Source organism: Salminus brasiliensis, chromosome 8 (assembly GCF_030463535.1).
Source record: "Salminus brasiliensis chromosome 8, fSalBra1.hap2, whole genome shotgun sequence".
NCBI classification, from domain to species: Eukaryota; Metazoa; Chordata; class Actinopteri; order Characiformes; family Bryconidae; genus Salminus; species Salminus brasiliensis.
The window spans coordinates 14153074-14175768 of record NC_132885.1 but is presented as its reverse complement, the minus strand read 5'-3'; the positions used below and the strand labels follow the sequence as shown (position 1 = coordinate 14175768).

Here is a 22695-nt window from a genome sequence, read left to right as displayed (position 1 = left end):
ATCAGCCAAGTGTACAAGAATATGCATTTTAATCACATTCTGCATTACAGAATCAAAAACATTTCCCTTGATTTGAATTTAGCACTTAAAACTTTTGAAACATTTATGATCAATTATAAACTGTAAAATAAGGATAATCATGATAAGGGTAACAAGGATTCCATATCCTCATAATGGAAGCTCAATCACATTGCAAGAACTGATTGTCTGTAATTGATGATTGAATTTAGTTTTATATATACTGTATAGAGAGAGCGACATATTAGCAGTTTTATTTGGTGAAGTAAACACAGCATTGCTACTGTTGACCTCAGAGGGTAGATTGCACTTTTTTCTTTCTATTAAAGCTTCTGTGTCCAGCCTTCGTCATGTTCGAGGCTAAAGCTCTCAAAAGTACACTGAGATTTTATAAAGAAAAAAAGAACCAGATTCCTCTAGCCAGTTTATCAGGCATACATTTAAATGTTTATTAGTTCTCTCGCCCAGAAATCCGAGGACGTGCTAGCTAGCATTGTAACTTGTGCTTAATCAAAATTACACAAATTGGGTCATTGTCCAAATACTCAAGACAGCATAACATATGTCAAAGCATCATAAAATGAGCTGCATGGAAATACAACAATACATACACTGGCCTGTATTCACAAGGCACTAAGATTTATAAACTCAGATTTCTCTCCTTTTTTCTGAAACTTACTGACAGAAACGACACTACTACTCTGACAAGCTATTGTCCCTTGTCTTTCAGTCTTTAAAGAATTAAAAATATCTTAGTATATTAGGTTTTCAGAATCCATAGATAAACTGTGGTACAAACTGGGAATTTAACACCTAGTATGTATGTATGTAAGTATGTAACACCTTTTTATAAAAAAAAAAAATCTAAAAAAAACTAAATTTGCATTTTCATTGAAAAAAAAAGCTCTCAGAAAAGAGGTGTATGAGACACATGTCTGTGAGACCTGGCCCAGGTAAAAAGTTTAGCACAAAGTAAATAGTGAATAAAATGTTTAATGTTGCCTGAAGGGTTATAAAATACTGACAGAATATATTCTCTGCACCAGAGCACTTCTCTGCAGAGAATGGAAGAAGAAATGATGCCCTGCAGAGAGCCCGCAGCATGATTAAGAGCATGTTGTTTAGGGGTTGCATGATTTGAGCTTTTAAACTAGACCAAACCAGAATGAAAGCCTGGATTCTTAAAATGCTGGAGTCTGAAAGTCACATGTATCAGATTGACTCTAATAAGCCTGATCTTTTTTTTTGTATCACATTCTACCCAAGTATGCACGCTTCTAGTCAGCTGGAAACGGCTAAAGGGAATTAAGTGTTTTTTGCAGTGCCAAAATCTGAATTTCCTCTTGGGATTTTGAAATTTACTTCAGGGAAGAGACAGTATGAGTGAAAACTTAACAGGCAAAATCAGTGATTTGTTGTAGTCACTAATGCTTCTTTCTGTAACAAAGAGAGGACGCATAGTTTTTCGCTACTATCACACATCCACCAACAGTTCAGCATTAGAGCTGGCAGAACTGTCAAGGGTTACTACGTGTTACTAAGTGTTAGAGATCAGCAGCTACTGGCACTTCTCAATAGGACCGGGTATTGAAACTCTCTTATACTTTTAAGGTATTACTTTCAGTACCAAATTTTGATACATAATGTTTGTTCCAAAATCTAGACTGGTGATTGGCTCATAAGCATGTTACTAAGACCAGCCAGCAGCCTGTTGAACAAATACAAGTATAAATAGCAGAAGTGTCTCTTAACACCCCCCAGAAGAGACTTGACTATGACTATGATTAAAACATTTAATTTATTTTACTTATTTCTTAAAACTTTTTACTTTTTTACCCATTTTGTCCTCAATTTTGATCAGCAATTACTCAACTCATACATCACATGCAATGCTCCTGATACTGGGAGTGCGACATTCGACATACGCCTCCTTCAACACTTGCATAGCCAGGGCCTCTTTTTTACCAAACTGACGCAGATGCAACGTCACCGGGCAACCATCATGCTCTGAGGAAAGAGCTGTGTACCCAGCACTGATGCTTTGGCCAGCATGCCCAGTGCCTGTAAGCATTGCACTGGAGTAATGGTAAAGTGCCATCTACCCACCCCCCAGCTGCAGATGGGTAGCAGCATGATGAAATTCGAACTACTGATCCGCTGGTCAACTTTTAGATTTTTAACAGACATATTTTCAATAAGTATACAGATTAATGAGTATTTTCAACTATTCATTAAACTAAAGAAAAAAAGAGTGCATGTTTCATTCAATGTGCTTTGGTTGTGCTTTGGTTTTTAGGAATCTGTAACGAAGGCAAAGTATTCAAAGTATCAAAAACATTCTGAATGATATGTGGCCCTACTATTTGAGCCATCCGGTCAGTATGCCATCGCTTTGAAAATAAATACTGCTCAATAGCCATCAATAGCACTAAAATGAATAAAGTGCACTTCAGATGGCAGTGGTGTTGTCATTATCCCACCTACCACTGGCTCAGGAAAGCTCCCTCAGTCTGACCTGCCTGCCTTCTTATACCTCTGGAAGTGTCCTGTTACCCACCCCATGGTGGTGCTGTGGAATAGGGCACTTTCGTGTGCTCTCCCAGCCCCGGCGTATGCGTGTCAGCCTAGCAGAGACACAGGGCAGCAGCAGAAAACAACGGCACACCAGCACAGCACACGGCAGAGCAACGGCTATCATGTAGCTGGGAGGCATGTAGAAGGTATACGCCTTGGGGGAGAAAGCAAAGTCCCAGCCGAAGACCAGTGTATGCATGACGGAGAGTGTCAGAGCAGCATAGCCCAGTCCAGACTGAGGGAGGAGAAAAAAAGAGAAACAGTGTTGTGAGATTTTGTGTATGGGTATGAGCGGCTCTGCTAAATGTGCACTTGTTACTTGTTTTTCCCTAACCCTGTTTGAAAGGTACCCCACATTTTAGTGTTTTCCTGCTCTGATAAACTGATCCAGCACTGTGACTGGGAGTCCTAACTTGTGTGTGGAATTTGGAAGTGACTACATGGTGAAACTGTGAAATGTGCAGTTCAGAACCAGGACTTGGAGGCACTGCCTTAAAAGTCTTTGTGCTGCTCACCTGAACAAAGGTGAACTCCCTCCAGGTAAGGATGTTTCCTACTGCGGGGAGAGAAGTGATGGCTAACAGGGAGAGGACGCCCAGACCCAGCACTCCAAATGACAGGTAGAGGTCAGAGCGCCACACACCCAACTCATCCCACGGTTCCTCTACCCCGGCCTTCACCTGGAAGAAAGAAAAAAAAAAAAAAAAACACCAAATCACATGACAACACATTTCAATAGTAGATAATGGGGTAAAATATGTGAAGGTCATTTCAGCAAGATTAATGATATGATAACACAAGCAACCTGCACATCTCCGTTACAAATGAAAATGTAGACTTTGTTTTCAGCTCTCCCGTTTGAGAACAATTTGTCCAGAAACAACATAAGTGCTAAAATGTAACAGATAGAGAGGCTAGTTGTAAGAGTTGCTGAAATGTATGATAATAAATAACCTAAATACATAAAAAATAAATACATTAAAGAAAATATGAAGGACTATTTAAAACACTGGTGAAGACACTGTGTAACAGTGTAAGCCTCTTATCATAAATGAGAGCACGCATAAGCCCAGGCACTGGCATGAGCCTGAGCACATCTGGTATTAACATGCGTTTTGCATCCAGATAGTATTGGGATATATTTTATTTACCTTTTTCATTAAAATGCATTCTTAGTCTGAAGAGCTTTGATTTTACTTCCCCAAGTAAAAAAAAAACTTAACATGTACTTAATTTCCATTTTGCTTCCTGTAAACAATGGTTTCTCATCAAAGTGGTCTGTCTCTGGGAGTCCATGAACAGGGCTTCTTTTAGCTCAGACAAAGCATAAAGCAAGCTGCAGTGTTTTGAGATTTGAGAATGTGACCATGGCTTTTTATGTGGTCAAATGAGCTCTGACCGTAACCCCGTCACCAAAGCCACAAGTGAAAGCCAGGTGTAACTCCAATCCTTAAGCGGATATTTTCAACATACTGGTTTTTAGCAGGAATAAATTGTAAACCTGCATTACCTATAGTATACCTATACATGTCCATACTACACTCACATTGGAAATAACTGACATTGCAGTATTACAAAATACTGGAATTTTCACCATAAGTCAATAATCCCAAATGTCATGATATTAATAATGCACTCTGTGTATTCAGGATTAAAAAGATATATTGTGCAGCCATAAATTAGGTATATCAGAGGTAAAGCAATACCTGTGTGTATGCAGCATTGATGAGCCTGTGTCGTGCTGCAGTACGTAAGGGGAGGCAGAGGCTATACACTCCATGTAGACCGGCACAATAGAAACTCAGCAGTCCTAGCTGTTTCCTCCGCAACAGCCAGACATCCAGCCAGCAAGGGAAGCGCTGGTACTTGGTGCCCCTCCACAGTTGCAGCCATGCTGCAAATAGCCCAGGCAAGTACACCAGAGCCAGGGTGACCAGGGCCACGGCTGGCAGGCTTTCGTTTACTAGGTCAAGGGCGAGGCGGAAGAAGGCATTGCGTCCATAGGCCAAATACGGGAGCAGGAGTCCCCGGATAAAACCATAGCCATAGAAGAATAGGAACAGGAGGAATGTGGTGAGCACAGGGCCACGCCACGATGGGAAGAGACGCAGAGGTACACTCTCGAGGTCCCGGGCAAGACACAAGCCACCCAGGTCCACCGGCTGAAAGCCCATGCGGCGGGTGAGCTGGGCCACTTCACTCTTTCCCTCCACACTGTCACTGCACAGCAGCACCTAAAGCATGTCAGAGATCATAAATCTGGACTGAGCTGGATCTATCACAGGTGTAATAAATCCAGAATACAGAATACTTTATGATGTTAATCTGATTTACTGATAGCATACATATTGATCAGATATTGTATAATATTAATAATTTAAATTCACGGAATCAATCTGGAAAAATGCACTAAGGTTGCACCATCTCCAAATATAAGTTTATACGGGTTACGTATTACCGGGGGCAAGCATCAGGAGCGAGGGAGGATTTCTGCCTTTAGCACCTGTGCACCTGCAGTTCTACTGACACAAGCCTTAACTATGAAAACCAACATCTGAGAGAGCAAATTCGAGTGGCTGGTGTTGGGCTGGCAGAAAGTCGATGCTGTTCGGACCTGTGGCTGGTTAGCTAGCAGCAGGTAAAGTGGTCCAGATCCACATTTTTGGTCTGTTCACACCATGATTTTAATTTGACCTGTGTCTGACATTTGTAAACTGACACACATGCACAAGAGAAATGCTTTACGTGACTTGCTCGTCTAGAGGTTAACGACCAAAATGGAATCAACAGTAACAGCCATTTCCTTATGCAAATTCTGCAAATTCAGAAACAAATGACCATGAGAGTAAGGAGTCGTCCATTTTTTCCTACTCTTCATTTGTGACAGCATGATGAATGTCGAGTTGGACTGACGTAAAAGTTTCATTGATTTCAGTCAGGCTGGTCAGACTGAGTTGCATTGCCGTGTGGTTAAAAGTGGTCCAAATTGGAATTTAAAATTCATTGTGTTTATTGTCTGACAAATGACAAACTTTCTACTCTACACACAGCCTCTCTCTGAGCTTCAATATAATAACGTCCTTATAAGCCTATTTATGTTCAGTGTTTATTTTGACCCTGCAGGTTCACTCTAGTGTGCTAGCTAACAAGGGAAACATCAGGTTGTATCTTAGTGAGTTAGCAGTATAAAAACACAAACTGTGAACAAGTGTATGGATAGTATTTTGAGCATTGCAGTAAAAACATTAGTGTTTAGCGAGTTTAGTGAGAATTTGCACTGGTTTCACAGTTTGGCAGAGGTCCTGCCCCTCTCCGAAATGAAAATTCGGACTGATTTTGCCTCTGAGTTTGACTCGCTAACTGTTTGTGTCTATAGATTAGGGTGAGCAGATTTCCTTACGCGGCTAAACTGAATTAAAAAGCCGCCACTGAGAACAGGATTCTAATGGATACTTCGTGGGACGGATTAGAACATTTTGGCCTGCAGGCCTCATGTCTGACCCCCCTGGTTTAAGGGCCTGTGTGAATCATACAAAGCCCAAATATTACTGGTAAAAGCAACCTGGAAATGACCTTGATTCCGAGTGTGAAAGGGGCTTAAATGCGTTTATGGTTTTAACATCACATTCATGACTTAAAAACTTCTCATTTTAGATACGTGAAATGTGTGAACTGGGGAGTAAACGTTCAGCTTTTTCATAATTCAGTCAAACTCTCTCTCCTCATGCAGCCTATCTAGGGCATCACTGACCTGCCTGTTGCCGTCTTGTGCTCCAGTCTGCAGTGTCCAAGCAGAGATCACATTAAACCCTTTGACCACCACACTTTCTGGGAACATCTCGGCTAGCCGCTCTGCGTTAGACACTGCACTACTGCCCAGCTCCACTGCATTGCTCACATCTACAAGGACCTTCCCGGCCAGCAAAGCCCTCAGGCCCTGCAGAGAAGGATAGTACTCAGGGAACAGAGCCAGAAAGACCAATCGATCAGCTCTCGCTACTGCTCCCTCCTGGTTCCGCAGCTCAACTGCATGTGGAAAGAGCCCAGGAGCAATGCGCTTCACACAGCGACTCCCCACCACCACGCTGACCCCACATGCCACCAACCGCACAGCCAAAGAGCGTGAGAAGTCGCCAGAACCTAGAATGGCCACAGTGGGTCGACCAGGGGTCAGGAGTGAAGGATCATCAGGGGCTTCTGTGTCTGCGAGTAGAGGGGTCTGCATCTCATCTGACATACCTTGCACTGCTGTAGAGGAGAGAGTTGAGTAAGTGTGTGTGGTTAGACAATAAAAAAAACATCTTCGCTTCGTCGTTTCCAACATTTACTTATTAACTTAAGATTTTTACACAATCGTTTCTACCTATCTTTATCCATTAGAATTAAACAGGCTGTTTTTGTTACTAGGTAGCAAGAACTGTTCTGTACCTATTTCTCTCACAGGTATACCAGGTGGGAATCCAGCAGACCAATGAAAATCCTGGCTGGAGTAATTGGGGGAGGGACCAAGCCTTTAAAGGCAGAAGCCAATATGGCTGTCAGGAAGAGGGCTGCTATAATAGGGCAGCTGTGTACAAAGATCTAGGTGTTGGCTGAGGTAGGCTGATTTTCTCAGCTGCTACATCACAGATGTCAGTTCCAGAGTGAAGGACCTTTCGTATACAGGGATGTACTTTGTTTGAGTCATTTACCAGTATCCTTCCTGGTTAACTTAGTTAACAGGAGATGGTCTCGTGTTGGGGAGTGCTTATGTTTGGTAACTCTTACCAGCACATCTCAACTTGGTTTCACAGAAAGGCCTAAGTGTTTGTGCCACCTGGGGTTCCAAAAAGATAGGAGATTCTCCACGTCCCAATGTATTTTGATTATTGGGCAGGTAGATTTACAGTAGTTTAGCTGTTTCACGTGTTTTGCCGTTAAGTCTGTTTGGTTTTGTTCTGCTTTCTTTGGTTCTTTTCCCCCATTGTGGCACTAGATAGCATGATGATTTTAGTATATGGGATGCATAATTTGTATGTAGCTCTTTTTTTTTTTTTTTTTTTTTTTTTTTACTAAAAGCTTTTTCATGTGTACCCTTGGCACAAGGTGTGGTCGTAACAATGTCCTTTTAAGACCAACATTAATACATGACTTTTAGTCCAACTGCCTTTTTGTCTGAGGCACTGAAACATGGCCTTTACATTCAGAAGTGGTGAAGATAAACTGCTGTAGACTGAATGTATTTTATATTTAGACTTTAAACTACTTTAAACTGAAAGTTACAGATCCTTTAAAGTACATAAACATAGCCTGCCACTCAGTGCCTTGAGTTATACACTAACACAATGAATCTATAACCAGAATTAACCAGTTCCAGTCAGACCAGTCCCCTCCAATCAGAGGGGTATGCATTTGCTAGTATACACAGACTGCACATAACCTATGGAGGGAGAACAAGACATAAAACTGCACTTTGATCCTATAATAAGTCTTCAGGAATGTATAGATTTTAAGGTCAGTGTCTGAGAGGAAAGCCTGAACATGAACATGCTCTAGCACACGTATATGGTCATTGTCTCAGGAAAAACCTTGTATCTCCATTTTTGCGAGTTCTTTTTCTTTTCTTTTCTTTCTTTTTTTTTTTTTTTACTTTTTGACATATTTAAACCTGTCAGTTCTTTTCAGTGTCAGAAAATAACTGACACATTTCCTGATGTATGAACCAACAGAAATTTAATAAAACATTTTTGTATTGATTTTGCATTTTCCCGTAAAATTGTCATTTTAGAGATACGAGTTTTTTGCGGGACAGAGGTGATAAATACGTTGGTGTAAAGCATAGAGGAATCCTGGAAAAGAGGGATCCAGTGAAATCCAGGCTGACAGTAAGTTTCATTTCTCCTCCAAAAGGGGGACTGGAAGTAAGCGCAGGCTGCCCATGAGACTGCTGCCATAAACACCACTAACAAACAAGAGACCACCAGAGACTGGCGTAGAGTAGTGACCCCTATAACAGACAGTGGACATTAATGGTAATTTTAGTAAAATTATACTCACTTTCGGTTCGTTCTCGGCTCTGCATGTGTGTGTGTGTGTATCTGGACGAGTGTGTGTGTGTGAGTGAGTGTGTAGCTTACTCTCCGCCCCCTGTGTGCGCTCGAGATACCGGCCGTGCAGAAAAGCGGACCATTTACACTCCAGGCGTTTATCAGATTGCCCTTTGTTTCATAAATGTTATTTTTAACCAAGTGTCATTCTGATCATTATTTTCTCAACTGCTAAGTTCATATCGATTTTGCGGTGACGTTTTAAGGGGGACAGACAGCCCTGTCAATACTACAAACAACCACGAGGGGGAGACACCGCTGCTCTATCAGGCTCGTGGCGACAAAACAAGCTGGAGCTCGTTTAGGTCTGGTTAAATGATCCAATTTGGACTCTCAAACGCGTAGACCACCAAGAGGACATTTATATCCGTCATATCATGTCTGGTAGCATGAAGACCCCCCGTGTGTCTTTCTTTTGCAACCGTCGCAGCATCAGCTGATCTGCTGAGGGGAGGAGGTCATGAACATCTGCAGCCACACGATAACAGGGGATGTGCAGCGAATCGAGAGACTTGCTGAGAAACGAGGCGGTTTCGCCCAGCCCAGAGTCAACACGCAGAGTTAACTGCAAGTCGGTGTGGGTGTCCGTTTTGGCTCTGCTGGTCCTGTGTCTTGGTGTGCTGGCCGCTCTGGCCGCCGGACCGCTTCACGCCCAGTGCTTTGCTGTCTGGTGGGTAGACTGACCCGTGGCTTTACCTTTAGGATCAGTGGTAATGGCTTGCTAAATGTGACCCTGTATGTCCAGAAGTATCCAGATTGCCCTTATGATAAACCCTGTCAGACCTAATTTCTCAGTCTTTAAAATCAAGGTTCCTAAATGGTTCTTGGCTCGGATGTTCAGTTTTAGGAAACCTTCCTAAATGGGAATAGAATCAGTACCTTGAACTGAAGTTCTTACTCTTTAACCTATGAAGAAGCTCTGCCTAAGGTAAAATGTTCTGTACCCATTAAGGAAGGTTTTGTAGAGCTAAGCGTCCAAGCTAAAGCGTATAGGAACCTTTACTTTTAAGGTTAGATGGGATGTTAGGTCTGGTTAATCCTTCTATCCCAATTTCTTTCCTAGAACTGTATGTTCTACCCAAGAACAAATTTAGGAACCTATGTTCATTTGAGTGTGAGATGTTGTAACCAAGCACAATTTAGGGATCTTTATTTTAGCACTGTGAGACATTTGGGGCGATATGGTTAATGTGCAAAATTATTGATATAAGCACATACAAAGCTTATATATTCTTCATAGAAAAATATTGCCAGTGGCCACACAAGAGCCACAGGTCACCATGACCATGCCAAGCATCAGCTAGAGAGGTATAAAGACCCTCAGTATTGGATTGTGCAGTAGTGGCCTCTGAAATGATGGAGTACTATCCAATACTTTTGGGATGAGTTGGAGGGATTCAGTTCTGGTCATCCGAGGTCAGCAGGCTACTTGACCTTACTCATGCTTGTTTAGCTAAATGCAATCAGATCGTCTAAGCAGTGGTAGAATATCTAATCTAACGCTTTCATCTAAGAGTTGAGTAAACCCAGCCGTACCTGAGTAAACCCAGCTTGTTGGATTTTGTTCACAGCTCTGCTGTATGTCATGTGCCATCTGCCCTACAGGAGCATCAACATTCCCTGCTTCGATGCTTCGTCTCTTTTGGTCAACCAGATAAAAGAGTGGACCACAGTGTCCTGTCCTCCAAAGAGCCAGAAATGTCTGTACTCTGTGAGTATTAGGAAGGAGCAATACACAGAAGTGTTCCTCATTTTTACTCAAACATCTACTACTTTCATCACATGATGTTGTCATGTGGTTACTGCAGTACCATGTGGTGGTTCTGTGTGTAGATCTGTGCTGTTTTTTTGGATTGGTTGCATGGATCATTGTTCCTCTTCCTCCAACATCCAAACCAGCATATCCTAGCATCTCAAAAAACAAAAGCCTGCAGTACAATTTTATACAATACAGTACAATACAATGTAGAGTTACAGTCCTAGTGAGTGATCTGTAAAGAGAGATCACTGTCAGAGTATTGCTCATTCTTTAAAGCCTTTATCAAAACCATAATGGTCAGATGTGTATCTCAATTGCTCTTAACTCATGAAATGATGTTCCATCTCTCTGTGGTAGCTGGTTGCTGTAAATGGTGATGACATTGTTGTCACACACACTACCCCTGTAATGAGGTTTGTGGATGACATCACCTTAAACTTCAGCAGCCCAAACGCAGACAGCTGTGAGATCCAGGTGAGTGTGCTTAACGGCAGGGATCTCATTTCAATTTACTCTATTCTGTAGTATCCACATGCGTACATTTAATTAAAGTTATACACTAATTTCCCAAATGTTTGTGGGCACCCCTTCTAATGAATGCATTTAGCTGCTACACAAAGCATGTCTAGTCCCTGTAGAGAAGTACTGTCAATAGAATAGGACTCTCTGGATCAGGTGAATAGAGGAGGATAATGCCTGGAGTGATGGTGCTCCATCCAGTACTTTTGGGATGAGTTGGGGAGTTGGGGATGAGGTGGGTTGGGGGGGGATTATCCAACATCATGACCTCACTAACATTCTTGCCGTGGAATGCTATCAAATCCTCATAGCAATGCTGCTAAATCTAGTAGCGTGCCTTCCTTGGACAGTAGAGACAGTTACTCCAACAAAAACAAGATAAACTATTTTTAATACCCTTCATTCCAGGAGAAGTAATGAATGAGCAGGTGTCCCAATATCTTTGTTTGTCTTTGTTCTGTGATTTGTTCATGACTATTTTAGGCTGTTTTGGCTGCAATAGTAGAACTGCAACAGTGAAAATCAAAGGTTTAGACTCTCTTTCTGTCTGAAATGTTCTGCAGGGTCACTCTACCTCTCGTAGCTGGTATGTCATGTTAGATTCAGGAACCAACTACTTGAACATGTACAACCTCATGAGAGGTGAGTCCAAAATTCTCCTTTCATGTAACCAGAACTAACAGTAATGTAACAGAATTAGCTTTTGGCCAATGTGTGTCCCATGGCAAACTGCAGTTCTTCATTTTTTAGTACAATGTTATTTATCAATAAAATGTAAATTTACAAAATCTACAAAAAAATACTTTTTTAAAACACATCATCTGAAGCACACGAGTCATGTCTTCACTTTGCGCCTTGTCCTCACTCTTTCTCTCTGTGTAGGAAGTGGGCTCTCCTCATCACCAACTTTCACAGAGTCCACCAGTGATCGTGTTTGTACTCAATACTCCTCAACAAGAGAGAAACTCGAACCATAAACATCTTTTCTTTCTTGCACTGGACAAGCACTAATATCCAATCTTAAATACCATGTCTCACATTTCTTAACTCAGCTTCTTTGACCGAGTTATTTATTAATAACAATAAATCAGTTTTGTCATGTGAAGAAAGCATTATGTGATGTGTCCAAACCTTCTCTGGAAATTGCTTCATATAGATGTTAACTTATCCGAGGTGAATAGATAGTGAGATAGAGATAAATTGGGGTCAGTGAATGGAAAGTTTCAGAACAGTAGCCAAATATTTGTTAAAGCAGTGAAGAGAATCTAGTCAATTTAAGCAGAACTGAAATACATGAACAGTAAACAAACAATTTCAGTGAAGGCAAAAACATTGCCTTTGTATTTTAAACTGAACACACATGTGAAAATAGAATAAATAAATAAATAAACAGATGATAAATCTGCTAGTAAAGTGCTGCTTTGTATTTTCAGTAGTATTTCACCTGCAATGCACTGACAGGTAAGTAAACACACATTACTCAGTCAAATTGGTTCAGGCTCAGGTTCAGAAAGCCAATGAAAACAACATTTGTTTTAGCTCAAGTTTGCTTTGCCTCTTCAAGCTCAACATAGGCTGCATCATTTAAACAAATTTGTGGCTGGATGTTTTCCACCCCTTAACAATGTTAACCTGCATACATATTTAACATTGTGTACAATTTTGAAGCCAAACATATAGAAATATATGTGCTGATGAAAGTACAAACATGCATGTGGACTCTTTACAATTTGCTGTTTTTCTGTATGAATTTGACCTGAAACACAATGCATTATAGTTTTACATGCACAAATGTATCCAATATTAAAAATGTACTCATGAAGTATGTGAATCTTTGCTGTCTGCCAGTGGTGTGACCTCACTGAGCAGCAATAACTAAAAACAAAAACATTATTTTTTGGTCACTGAAAATTGAGCTTTTTGAAAATACTCTCCAAGGGGGGGATTTTTGAGTTTTCAGTACTGTCGTGTGGATGTGGAAAATGGAGCTTTATGGAAATGCTGACATCATAATGCATGTATGTTTCTATCTGAAGCTCAAATATCTTTATACTCCCTATACACACGTGGACAAAATTGTTGGCACCCCTCGGTTAATGAAACAAAAATCCACAATGCTCACAGAAATAACTGACAATAATAATCTGAAAAGTAATCATAAATAAAATGCTATGAACATTAAACAATGACAGTCAGACATTGCTTTTAACCATGCTTCAACAGAATTATATAAAAAAAATAAACTCATGAAACCTGGACAGAAATTATGGTACCCTTAACTTAATATTTTGTTGAACAACCTTTTAAGGCAATCACTGCAATCAAACAATTCCTGTAACTTTCAATAAGACGTCTGCACCTCTCAGCAGGTATTTTGGCCCACTCCTCATGAGCAAACTGCTTCAGTTGTCTCAGGTATGAAGGGTGCCTTTTCCAGACAGCATGTTTCAGCTCCATCCAAAGATGCTCAGTAGGATTTAGGTCAGGGCTCATAGAAGGCCACTTCAGAATAGTCCAATGTTTCCTCTTAGCCATTCTTGGGTGTTCTTTGTGTGTTTTGAGTCATTATCCTGTTACAAGACCTGCGACTGAGACCAAGCTTCCTGACACTGGGCAGCACATTTCTCTCTAGAATACCTTCATAGTCTTGAGATTTCATTGTACCCTGCACAGATTCAAGACACCCTGTGCCAGATGCAGCAAAGCAGCCCTAGATAATAACAGAGCCTCCTCCATGTTTCACAGTAGGGACAGTGTTCTTTTCTTGATGTGCTTCATTTTTCCGTCTGTGAACATAGAGCTGATGTGCCTTGGCAAAAAGTTCCATTTTTGTCTCATCTATCCAGAGGACATTCTCAAACTTTGGGGCTTGTCAACATGTAGTTTGGCAAATTCCAGTCTGGCTTTTTTTACGATTTGTATTCAACAATAGTGTCCTCCTTGGTTGTCTCTCATGAAGTCTACTTTGGCTCAAACAACGATGGATGGTGCGATCTGACACTGATGTTCCTTGAGCTTAAAGTTCACCTTTAATCTCTTTTTTCTTTTCTCTTTTGTTACCATTAACATTATCTGTCTCTTTGATTTGTCATCTTTTGTTATCTGTCTCTTTTCCTCCTGCGGCCACGTCCAGGGAGGTTGGCTACAGTCCCATGGATCTTAAATTTCTAAATAATATGTGCAACTGTAGTCACAGGAACATCAAGCTGCTTGGAGATGGTCTTATAACCTTTACTTTTAACATGCTTGTCTATAATTTTCTTTCTAATCTCCTGAGACAAGTCTTTCCTTCACAGCACAGTGACTATCTGTAGCCCTATATATAGGGCCACGGACTGATTACTAGATTGTAGACACCTATGATGCTAATTAGTAGACACACCTTGATTTAACATGTCCCTTTGGTCACATTATTTTCAGGGGTACCATCATTTTTGTCCAGGCCTGTTTAATGAGTTTACTTTTTAAAATAATTCAGTTGAAGCATGGTTCAAAATCAATGTCAGATTTTCATTTGTTCATTTTCATAGAATTTCATAGAAGGGTTTTTCTTTCATTAAACAAATTTGTCTGCGTGTGTATAGTGAACCCCCACATAGTCATTAAACTACAACTTCTACATGCAGATAACACTAGATTTCATTGGTCCTTAAAACTGTTAAAGTGTAGTCATAAAGTACCTGTACTCTCCTAGTTTCTATACCTGTCATAAACTAGTATAAAGAAACAATTATACATATCTGTATTTGTTAAGCCCTTAAACCTTAAAAGCCCCTATGTTAGTCCACATTCTCAAAATTACTTAAATTAAATAACAGGAAATTTTGGTTAAAATTGGTCAAAATTGTGAAGTCATCAAAATATAGAGACTATCACATTATATGAAAATCAGGTCACGGGACATCAGCTAAAACCTCAATTAAGACTTGGCTTGTGTTTACTTTTGTGCTGCAATACAAATAAAAGTAAGCCAACCTTGATTCTAGTCATGCATTTGTTTGGACATTTGTATTTCCAGATTCGCCTGGAATACTGTGTTTGTTCAGGAAAAAGCCATTAAAAATGTGATGTCTTGAAAGCCCAATTAACTCATGTAAACCTTTTTGATTTGTGAGCTGTCCCTTCATGGTTATTTTAGTTGTCTACTAACAGGAATATTCATTTTCATTGTGATTGGTCATTTCTGATCTTACCCCACGCCTACTCCATATCTTCTGGGTATAAACGTGAAAGTTTAGGCAGTTAATCAGTTAAGACAACACTACTGAGCCTGAGCAGTTCTGTGAACTCTGAACATCTACAGTAAAATGAAGATCATGGGCGTTGTGCTCTTTATCTTGGGTCTTTGTAAACTAACTGCTTCTCTAATTAAACACTACTATATAAATGAACGGATGACTTGGTCAGATGCTCAAGAGTTCTGCAGACTTTATTACAAAGACTTGTCCACCATCAACAACCTGAACGAGCTACAGCAGCTAAACGCAGGGAGTTCTGTATACAGCTGGATTGGACTTTACAGAGATGACGAGAGTGAGTCAGAATGGAAGTGGTCTGGAGGAGAAGACACAGATTTCCGATGCTGGAGTTCAGAAGAACCAAGCAGCGTGTCTGGTTATGATTGTGCCCGTGTACTAAATAAAAAAAAGAAATGGAGTGCCACTGACTGCTCTCTGAGGTTTACATTTTTCTGCATGAAACCGTGGCGTGGGTTGATCTTCGTGCAGCAGAAAAAAACTTGGGGGCAGGCTCTGGAATACTGCAGGGATCAATACACTGACCTGGCCAGTCTGCTGTTAGAAGAAGAGAATGCCCTGGCTGTAAATATAAGCCAGGCGGCCCAGACAGCATTCGTGTGGATTGGCTTGCGCTTCTTGGCTGGTCATTGGTTTTGGGTCAGTAGACATTATCTAGGCTACCAGGCCTTGGCTACAGAGGAACAGTTCCAGTGCCCAGCCAGAAACCTTTACTGTGGAGCTCTGGAGACGAACAGTGAAATCTGGATGCCTATAGACTGTGAAGAGGAACTCAACTTCATATGCTTCTAAATGTGATGTGAACTAGATTCAACAAATCTAAGTGAAGAAAAATGAAATGCTCAGGTGTTGTATCTGAGTGCATACATTGCTTACATAAATTAAGTATGAATATTGTTTCATGTTTCATTGTTGTTTAAACAAGATTTTTTAGATGATTCTTTATACTACATATTATGGGGTTAGCTGTTGAATTCTTAGTCAAAATGTTGTAACAACTAAACATAAATAAACAAATAAAATGAATTATAATAAACAACAGGGAACAGTAACAATCACATTTTTGGTTTCTTGTTTAAGTGCATGCCTGGTTTGTTAGTGTTACACACGCACAGGTGTATCAGTGGTTTCCGTTTTCATATGTCTAGTCTATAAACATGTTGAATATAAAAAAAGTGTAAGAGATCAACAAGACAAAAAACAATTCCCAGTAAACAAGCCAAAGGCGACAGTGGCAAGGACAAACTCCCTCAGAGCTGGAGGAAGAAACCTAGGGAGGAATCAAGACTCACAAGGGGGACACATTCTCCTCTGATCAGAACTATTTATAAATTATTGATAAAAGTTACTGTACCACCACATAAGACTGTTCTACTGCTCATGTGTGCAAAATAATCATAATATCATAAAATAATGTGAGAAATTTGCCTATTGAAATATACATAACACGAGTTCTAAATATGCTACAATTTTTAATACACAGTTTGTGTTTTGATATAGCTTGCAATCATGTGATGGATGCTACATATAGAAAAGCCCCCATAATGAAGGGGCCTATATGTGAATAGCAATCTCTATAATCATAAACTTATATTAATAACTAGTATATTTGAACAATGCAATGTTATGTATAATATAATGTGTATATTTTTGTTCTTTACATCTTTTCTTTTGCTTTTCACATATTTTTTATTTCATATCTTTTAGTTTTACTGTGCGGGACAAGCACTGAAGTTTTTCACTCACCTTCACTCCTGTGTAACTTTGCTGTGACAATAAACCTGCTTTGATTTGACGTGATTTGTTGCTGCTGTGGTTTCTGTGTTTGTAGGTCATATTTGCCTAAATACTAAATCAGGTGGGAAAATAGTAATATTAATATTAAGGAGAAGCACAAAGCCAACCTGGGTGGCATGATGGAATGTGTGTGATGCACATCTCCAAAGGCGTGGAGTTGTGGGTTCAATCCCCGCACTGTCACTCTGTGTGAGGAGTTTGGTGTGTTCTCCCTGTGTCTGCATGGGTTTCCAGATGCTCTGGATACTCCAGCTTTCCTCTTGCCACCCAAAAACACACATAGTAGGTGAATTGACCATGAAAATGCCTCTGTCTGTGTGTGTGAATGGTTGTAGGTGATACCCTGTGATGGACTGGCACCCATTCCAGAGGATATTCCTGTCTTGTGCCCGCGGTAGCCATATGAGGGGGCTTGGGGTGATTCCTGTGAATGAATGGGGTCCTGAAAATGAATTATGAATTATGAATTATGTTGGCAGAATTGTTAGAGTTCTGGACCCCGTGTAAAATATCTATTTTTGATTGAGGCCAAAATCCCTGGCAGCATCCCAGTTTGTGCCCAATGCTACATCGTCAAGTCAAGTCAATAGAGACAAGAGGCTTTTATTGTCATTTCAGCTCTGTACAAGTACACAGTAGAATGAAATTATGTTTTTTTCCAGAACAAGGGTACAACATGGAACAAAACGAGAACAAAAACAATACAGTACAGGACACATGGCAGAAAATGCAACGTGCAAGATAATACAATTAATACAATTAATACGACTCAATTCTGAGTAGAGGTATTGAGTGTAAGGTACATAGATATTAAACAGGTCAGTATATGCAGACAGCTTATAATGCACATGAAACATGAAACACAATGTGTACAGTCACTAGGCTGCTCATCTGTCATCTCACGTTTTACAGCGTTTATTGATGTCAATGTCAGTGAGTTTTCACACTCACACATCTCATATACAGAAATAGTTTTTTAAAGGACCATCTGTTAAAAGTTCATTAAAAAAACAAGTGTTTTTATGGGATCATTCCTAAGAACCCTTTTTCCAGAAAGTAGGAAATGCATCTACAGCATCATAGAACGTTTCTAGACCTTAGCTAAAAGGAACTGCATATGTCCCCATGATGATGTGTTCTCCATTGGCTCAGACACTGTTAGTCTAGTGGTTGAGATTAAACACTCCAGTACTGTTCCTGCTTTTTAATGATGAAAGGATATGCTTGATAAAACCCAGTCAGTTAATTTGACTGACTCCAGCCAACAATTTGTATGTCTCTGGGTTTTCTCTTTCAAGGCAGATCATTATTTGCTTTGAATTTGCCTGAACAGAGTAGCATTGTTTGATTGTTGTTCATATCATTCGAGTTTCGATAAATGATATTAGAAATGAATAGATAACCTCATTTAGACACATTAACATAACCAACCATTTTCATAAGATGATGAAGGTTAGGGAAATTGTAACCCTGCACTATATAAAACTTTTCTTTTTAGATTAAATGTACTTAAAGTACAGAAAGTTACCAGGGCGAAAATTTTATATTTTATGTGCAATATTTTATTGCATCAAGCTAAAATCTATCCATTTTTTATGAAGTGCACGGTTCACATGCACTCAATCTTTTTTTGGAACAGGAAGTTCAAATGGGATCTTTTGATTGGCTTTGCCACAAGGAGCAATAAAAAAAAAACATAGATTTGGTTAACTTAACTCTCCTTAGGGCTGTCTCTCACTCACATAACCATCAGCTGGATGAGACACAATGCTTTCCAAAACTGAACTGGAGATGAAGTCTGTAGTCATTTGGCTTCTCATCACCTCGTTCTATGGGGTTATCCCTCTTTTTCCACCTAGATCCCACATCTATGTGGCTCAGACAATGAGTTGGAGAGACGCTCTGCAGTACTGCAGACTTAACTATGATGATCTGTCCACCATTAGGAACGCAGACGAGAATGATATGATGATGCAGGCGAAACCCAATTCATGCAATGCAGTGTTCAGCAGTGACTGCCGTTTGGGAAGATGGACTGGCCTTCACTCACACAGATATGATGATTCTTTAGTTTGGAAGTGGGCATGGGAAGAAGAAGATGTGACATTTACAATGTGGGCTGACAAGGAATCACATATGCTGGAACCAGATAGCTGCGGTTATCAGGACCCAAAGACTGGGAAATGGTATGCTGCCTCCTGTTTTCAAAATCTCACATTTTACTGCATGGCCCAGCAGCCTCGGGTGACTTTGGTGCAAAGTAATAAGACTTGGGAAGAGGCTCTGGACTACTGCAGGGATAATTACACTGACCTGGCCAGTCTGCGGTCCTACAAAGAGAATAACCTAGCAGTGAGGAAAAGTCAAGCAGCTGGGACAGCACATGTGTGGATTGGCCTGCACTTTGTGGTCAGATACTGGATTTGGGTGGACGGACATGCCCTGGAGTACCAGGCTTGGTCGGAGGATGAACACCCTACGTGCCCTGCCAGAAAACTCCGCTGTGGAGCCCTGGAGACAAGAGAGAACATTTGGAAGGCCAGAGACTGTGAGGAGAAACTCAACTTTCTGTGTTTCGAAAACTTTAAATAGCTCTAAATGATCCTTAGTTTAGGAAGTCTTTGAATGTGTGTGAGGTGGGATTTTAAACCAAGCAGGTAGATTTATTACTTATTTCTTCTGTCTCTAATAGTAGTTTATGTCCAGGTGTGTGAAATACTTTAAGAAATGGTACTTTGTAATTGTACTTAAATATTATTTTGAAAGATCTGTAATTTACATTGAATAGGCCCTTCATTTAAATAGGAACTCTTACAGGATCTTCATAGCACTTCAACAGCCTTGAGAATTTTCTTCAGTCCAGGTCATCATGCATATTGTATTAAAACATTCAAATATAAACATTCCTATCAATATAACTGAAAGCTTCTTTGGCAATCTATATACATTTATATTTGTGCTGAAAACTAGCACTGCTCATTAACCTCTTCTCTGGTGTATATAGTGCTTAAGAGATTGTTGAAAAGCAGTAAGATAAGACATATTTGTTTATCTCTGTGATGTGAGTTCTGCATGTTGCAATATCATGTGTCCAGCAGTAAAGTTTTGTATATCATCAAAGTCATGCGAAAACCTTTTATATCCAAATGGCCACACTTCTGAAGTGACATCACTTTGGCATGTAACAAGTTGTAAATAAATAGTACGTTTTTTTGTTTGTTTGTTTGTTTGTTTTTTACAACTGACATTATTACAGAAAGAGTAAAGTAACAGAAAAAAGTAACCAAGACCAGTATTGGTACCCAACCCTAATGCTCACACACTGTTCTTGTTACTGTACATGAAGGAAAGAGTACTAAGGTTTGTACAAGTTTACAGCCACTATAGGCTTCTTATCTGTCATCTTAAGTCATAACGCTCTTACAAGAATTCTTTTACTGTACAGTTTTAGAAGAAAAAAAACTTTTACATTATGTAGATTTTCTTCACACACCTTCTTTAAAGAACCATCTGTTGAAAGCTCATTAGGAAACCAACAGTAGTTATTTTATGGTATCTCCTCTTTGCCAACGCTTTGGTCCCTCAATTTTTTCAGAAAGTAGGGAATGCATTTACATCAGAACACTATGATTTTGGACCTTAGCTCAAAAGTATTGCAGATGTCACCATGTTTCCACCATTAGCAACCTGGAAAAGGTGCAGCAGTTCATAGTTACTGCTGATGAAGTTAATTAAGTTTTATTAGAATTCATAGAGAAGCTTAGTAGCTCAGACACTGGTGGTCTAGTGGTTGAGATGAAACACTCCCGTACTGTTTCTGCTTTATACAGATAAAAGAATATGCTTGATAAAACCCAATCAGTTAATTTGACTGACTCCAGCCAACAATTTGTATGTCTCTGGGTTTTCTATTTCAAGTCAGAGCATTATTTGCTTTGAATTTGCCTGAGCAGAATAGCATTGTTTGACTGTTGTTCATGTGAGTATTCACATTGTTTCAAAAAATGACATTAGAAATAAATAACTATAGATAACCTCATTCGGAAATATTAATATAATCGATCATTTTCATAAGCGGACATGAAGTTTAGCACATTTTCAGTTGACAGGCCCTCAATGTTCAACCTGATTGACTTGGAACAGAAGGATTAGAAGGGACCTTCTGATTGGCTATGCTATAAGGAGTGCTGAAACATGGATTTGGTTAACTTAACTCTCCGTAGGGCTCTCTCTTACTCACATAACCATCAGCTGGATGAGACACAATGCTTTCCAAAACTGAACTAGAGATGAAGTCTGTAGTCATTTGGCTTCTCATCATCGGGTTTTATGGCGTTTTCCCTCTTTTCTCATATAGATCCCACATCTATGTGGCTCAGACAATGAGCTGGAAAGACGCTCAGCAGTACTGCAGACTTAACTATGATGATCTGTCCACCATTAGGAACGCAGAGGAGAACAATATGATGATGCAGACAAAACCCAATTCATGCACCTTATTGTTCAGCAGTGACTGCCGTTTGGGAAGATGGACTGGCCTTCACACAGACGATATTGATTCCTTAGTTTGGAAGTGGTCAGGAGAAGAAGAAGATGCGACATTCACAATGTGGGCTGACAAGGAACCAAACGTTTCTGGCTCAAATCACTGCGGTTATCAGGACCCAAAGACTGGGAAATGGTATGCTTCCTCCTGTTCTCAAAATCTCATGTTTTACTGCATGGTCCAGCAGCCTCGGCTGATTTTGGTGCAAAGTAATAAGACTTGGGAAGAGGCTCTGGACTACTGCAGGGATAATTACACTGACCTGGCCAGTCTGCAGTCCTACAAGGAGAATAACTTAGCAGTGAGGAAAAGTCAAGCAGCTGGGACAGCACATGTGTGGATTGGCCTGCACTTTGTGGTCAGATACTGGATTTGGGTGGACGGACATGCCCTGGAGTACCAGGCTTGGTCGGAGGATGAACACCCTACGTGCCCTGCCAGAAAACTCCGCTGTGGAGCCCTGGAGACAAGAGAGAACATTTGGAAGGCCAGAGACTGTGAGGAGAAACTTAACTTTCTGTGTTTCAAATGATAAAAATAGGTCAAAATTATCCTTGGTTTTAGAAAAATTAAGCTGGTAACCAAGCAGGAAGGGTTGGTACTCATTTCCTCTGTCTCTCTAATGAAGAGTAACTGTGACGCTGTAGATTTGGTTATTTATTTCATGGTGTGTGAAATACTTAAGACATGGTACTTTCTACATTGAGTAGGTCTTTTATTTGTATAGGTAGTCTTACAGGAGAAATAATAAACTTTACATTTTCCTTTAGATCTTCATAGTAATCAGTAACATTTATGAGAATTATCTTCCACTATCTATTTAATGGGTTATTACAATATCCATTCTTGTCAATGTAAAAGTAAATTCCTTTGTCAATTAGTTAATGTCAATTCAAAGACAAAAAACAAATTGACACCTGCCAACTTCATCTCTGGTGTATAATATTAAGTGATTTAAATGTAATCATTCCTTTCATTGTGAAATAAAGTTTCTTATACATGAAGAAATAAAGCAATCTATATACATGTATATTTATGCAGAAAACTAGTACTGCCCATTACCCTCATCACCAGTCTATTCTTAGTGCTTAAGTGTTTATTAAAAAGCACTGAAATATGAAATATGTGATGATATGATAA

At 39.9% G+C, this 22695-nt stretch overlaps 1 protein-coding gene across 3 annotated transcripts; it reads right to left on the bottom strand.

Moving 5' to 3' along the window:
* Nucleotides 1–31: 31 nt before the first annotated feature.
* steap3 (STEAP family member 3, metalloreductase) lies at nt 32–10351 on the bottom strand. Of its 3 annotated transcripts, none has more exons than XM_072685711.1 (5): nt 10215–10351; nt 6344–6840; nt 4299–4826; nt 3108–3272; nt 32–2827 (listed from the first exon to the last, which is right to left on the bottom strand). In XM_072685711.1, exons 1-5 carry the CDS (start codon nt 10270–10272, stop codon nt 2546–2548), a joined length of 1530 nt encoding a protein of 509 aa, XP_072541812.1. In that variant the 5' UTR covers nt 10273–10351; the 3' UTR covers nt 32–2545. The 3 variants fall into 3 exon arrangements, with proteins under 3 accessions (XP_072541812.1, XP_072541813.1, XP_072541811.1); XM_072685712.1 differs by lacking the exon at nt 10215–10351 and adding an exon at nt 8629–8686; XM_072685710.1 differs by lacking the exon at nt 10215–10351 and having other exon boundaries at nt 6344–7008.
* Between the last annotated feature and the right edge of the window lie 12344 nt (nt 10352–22695).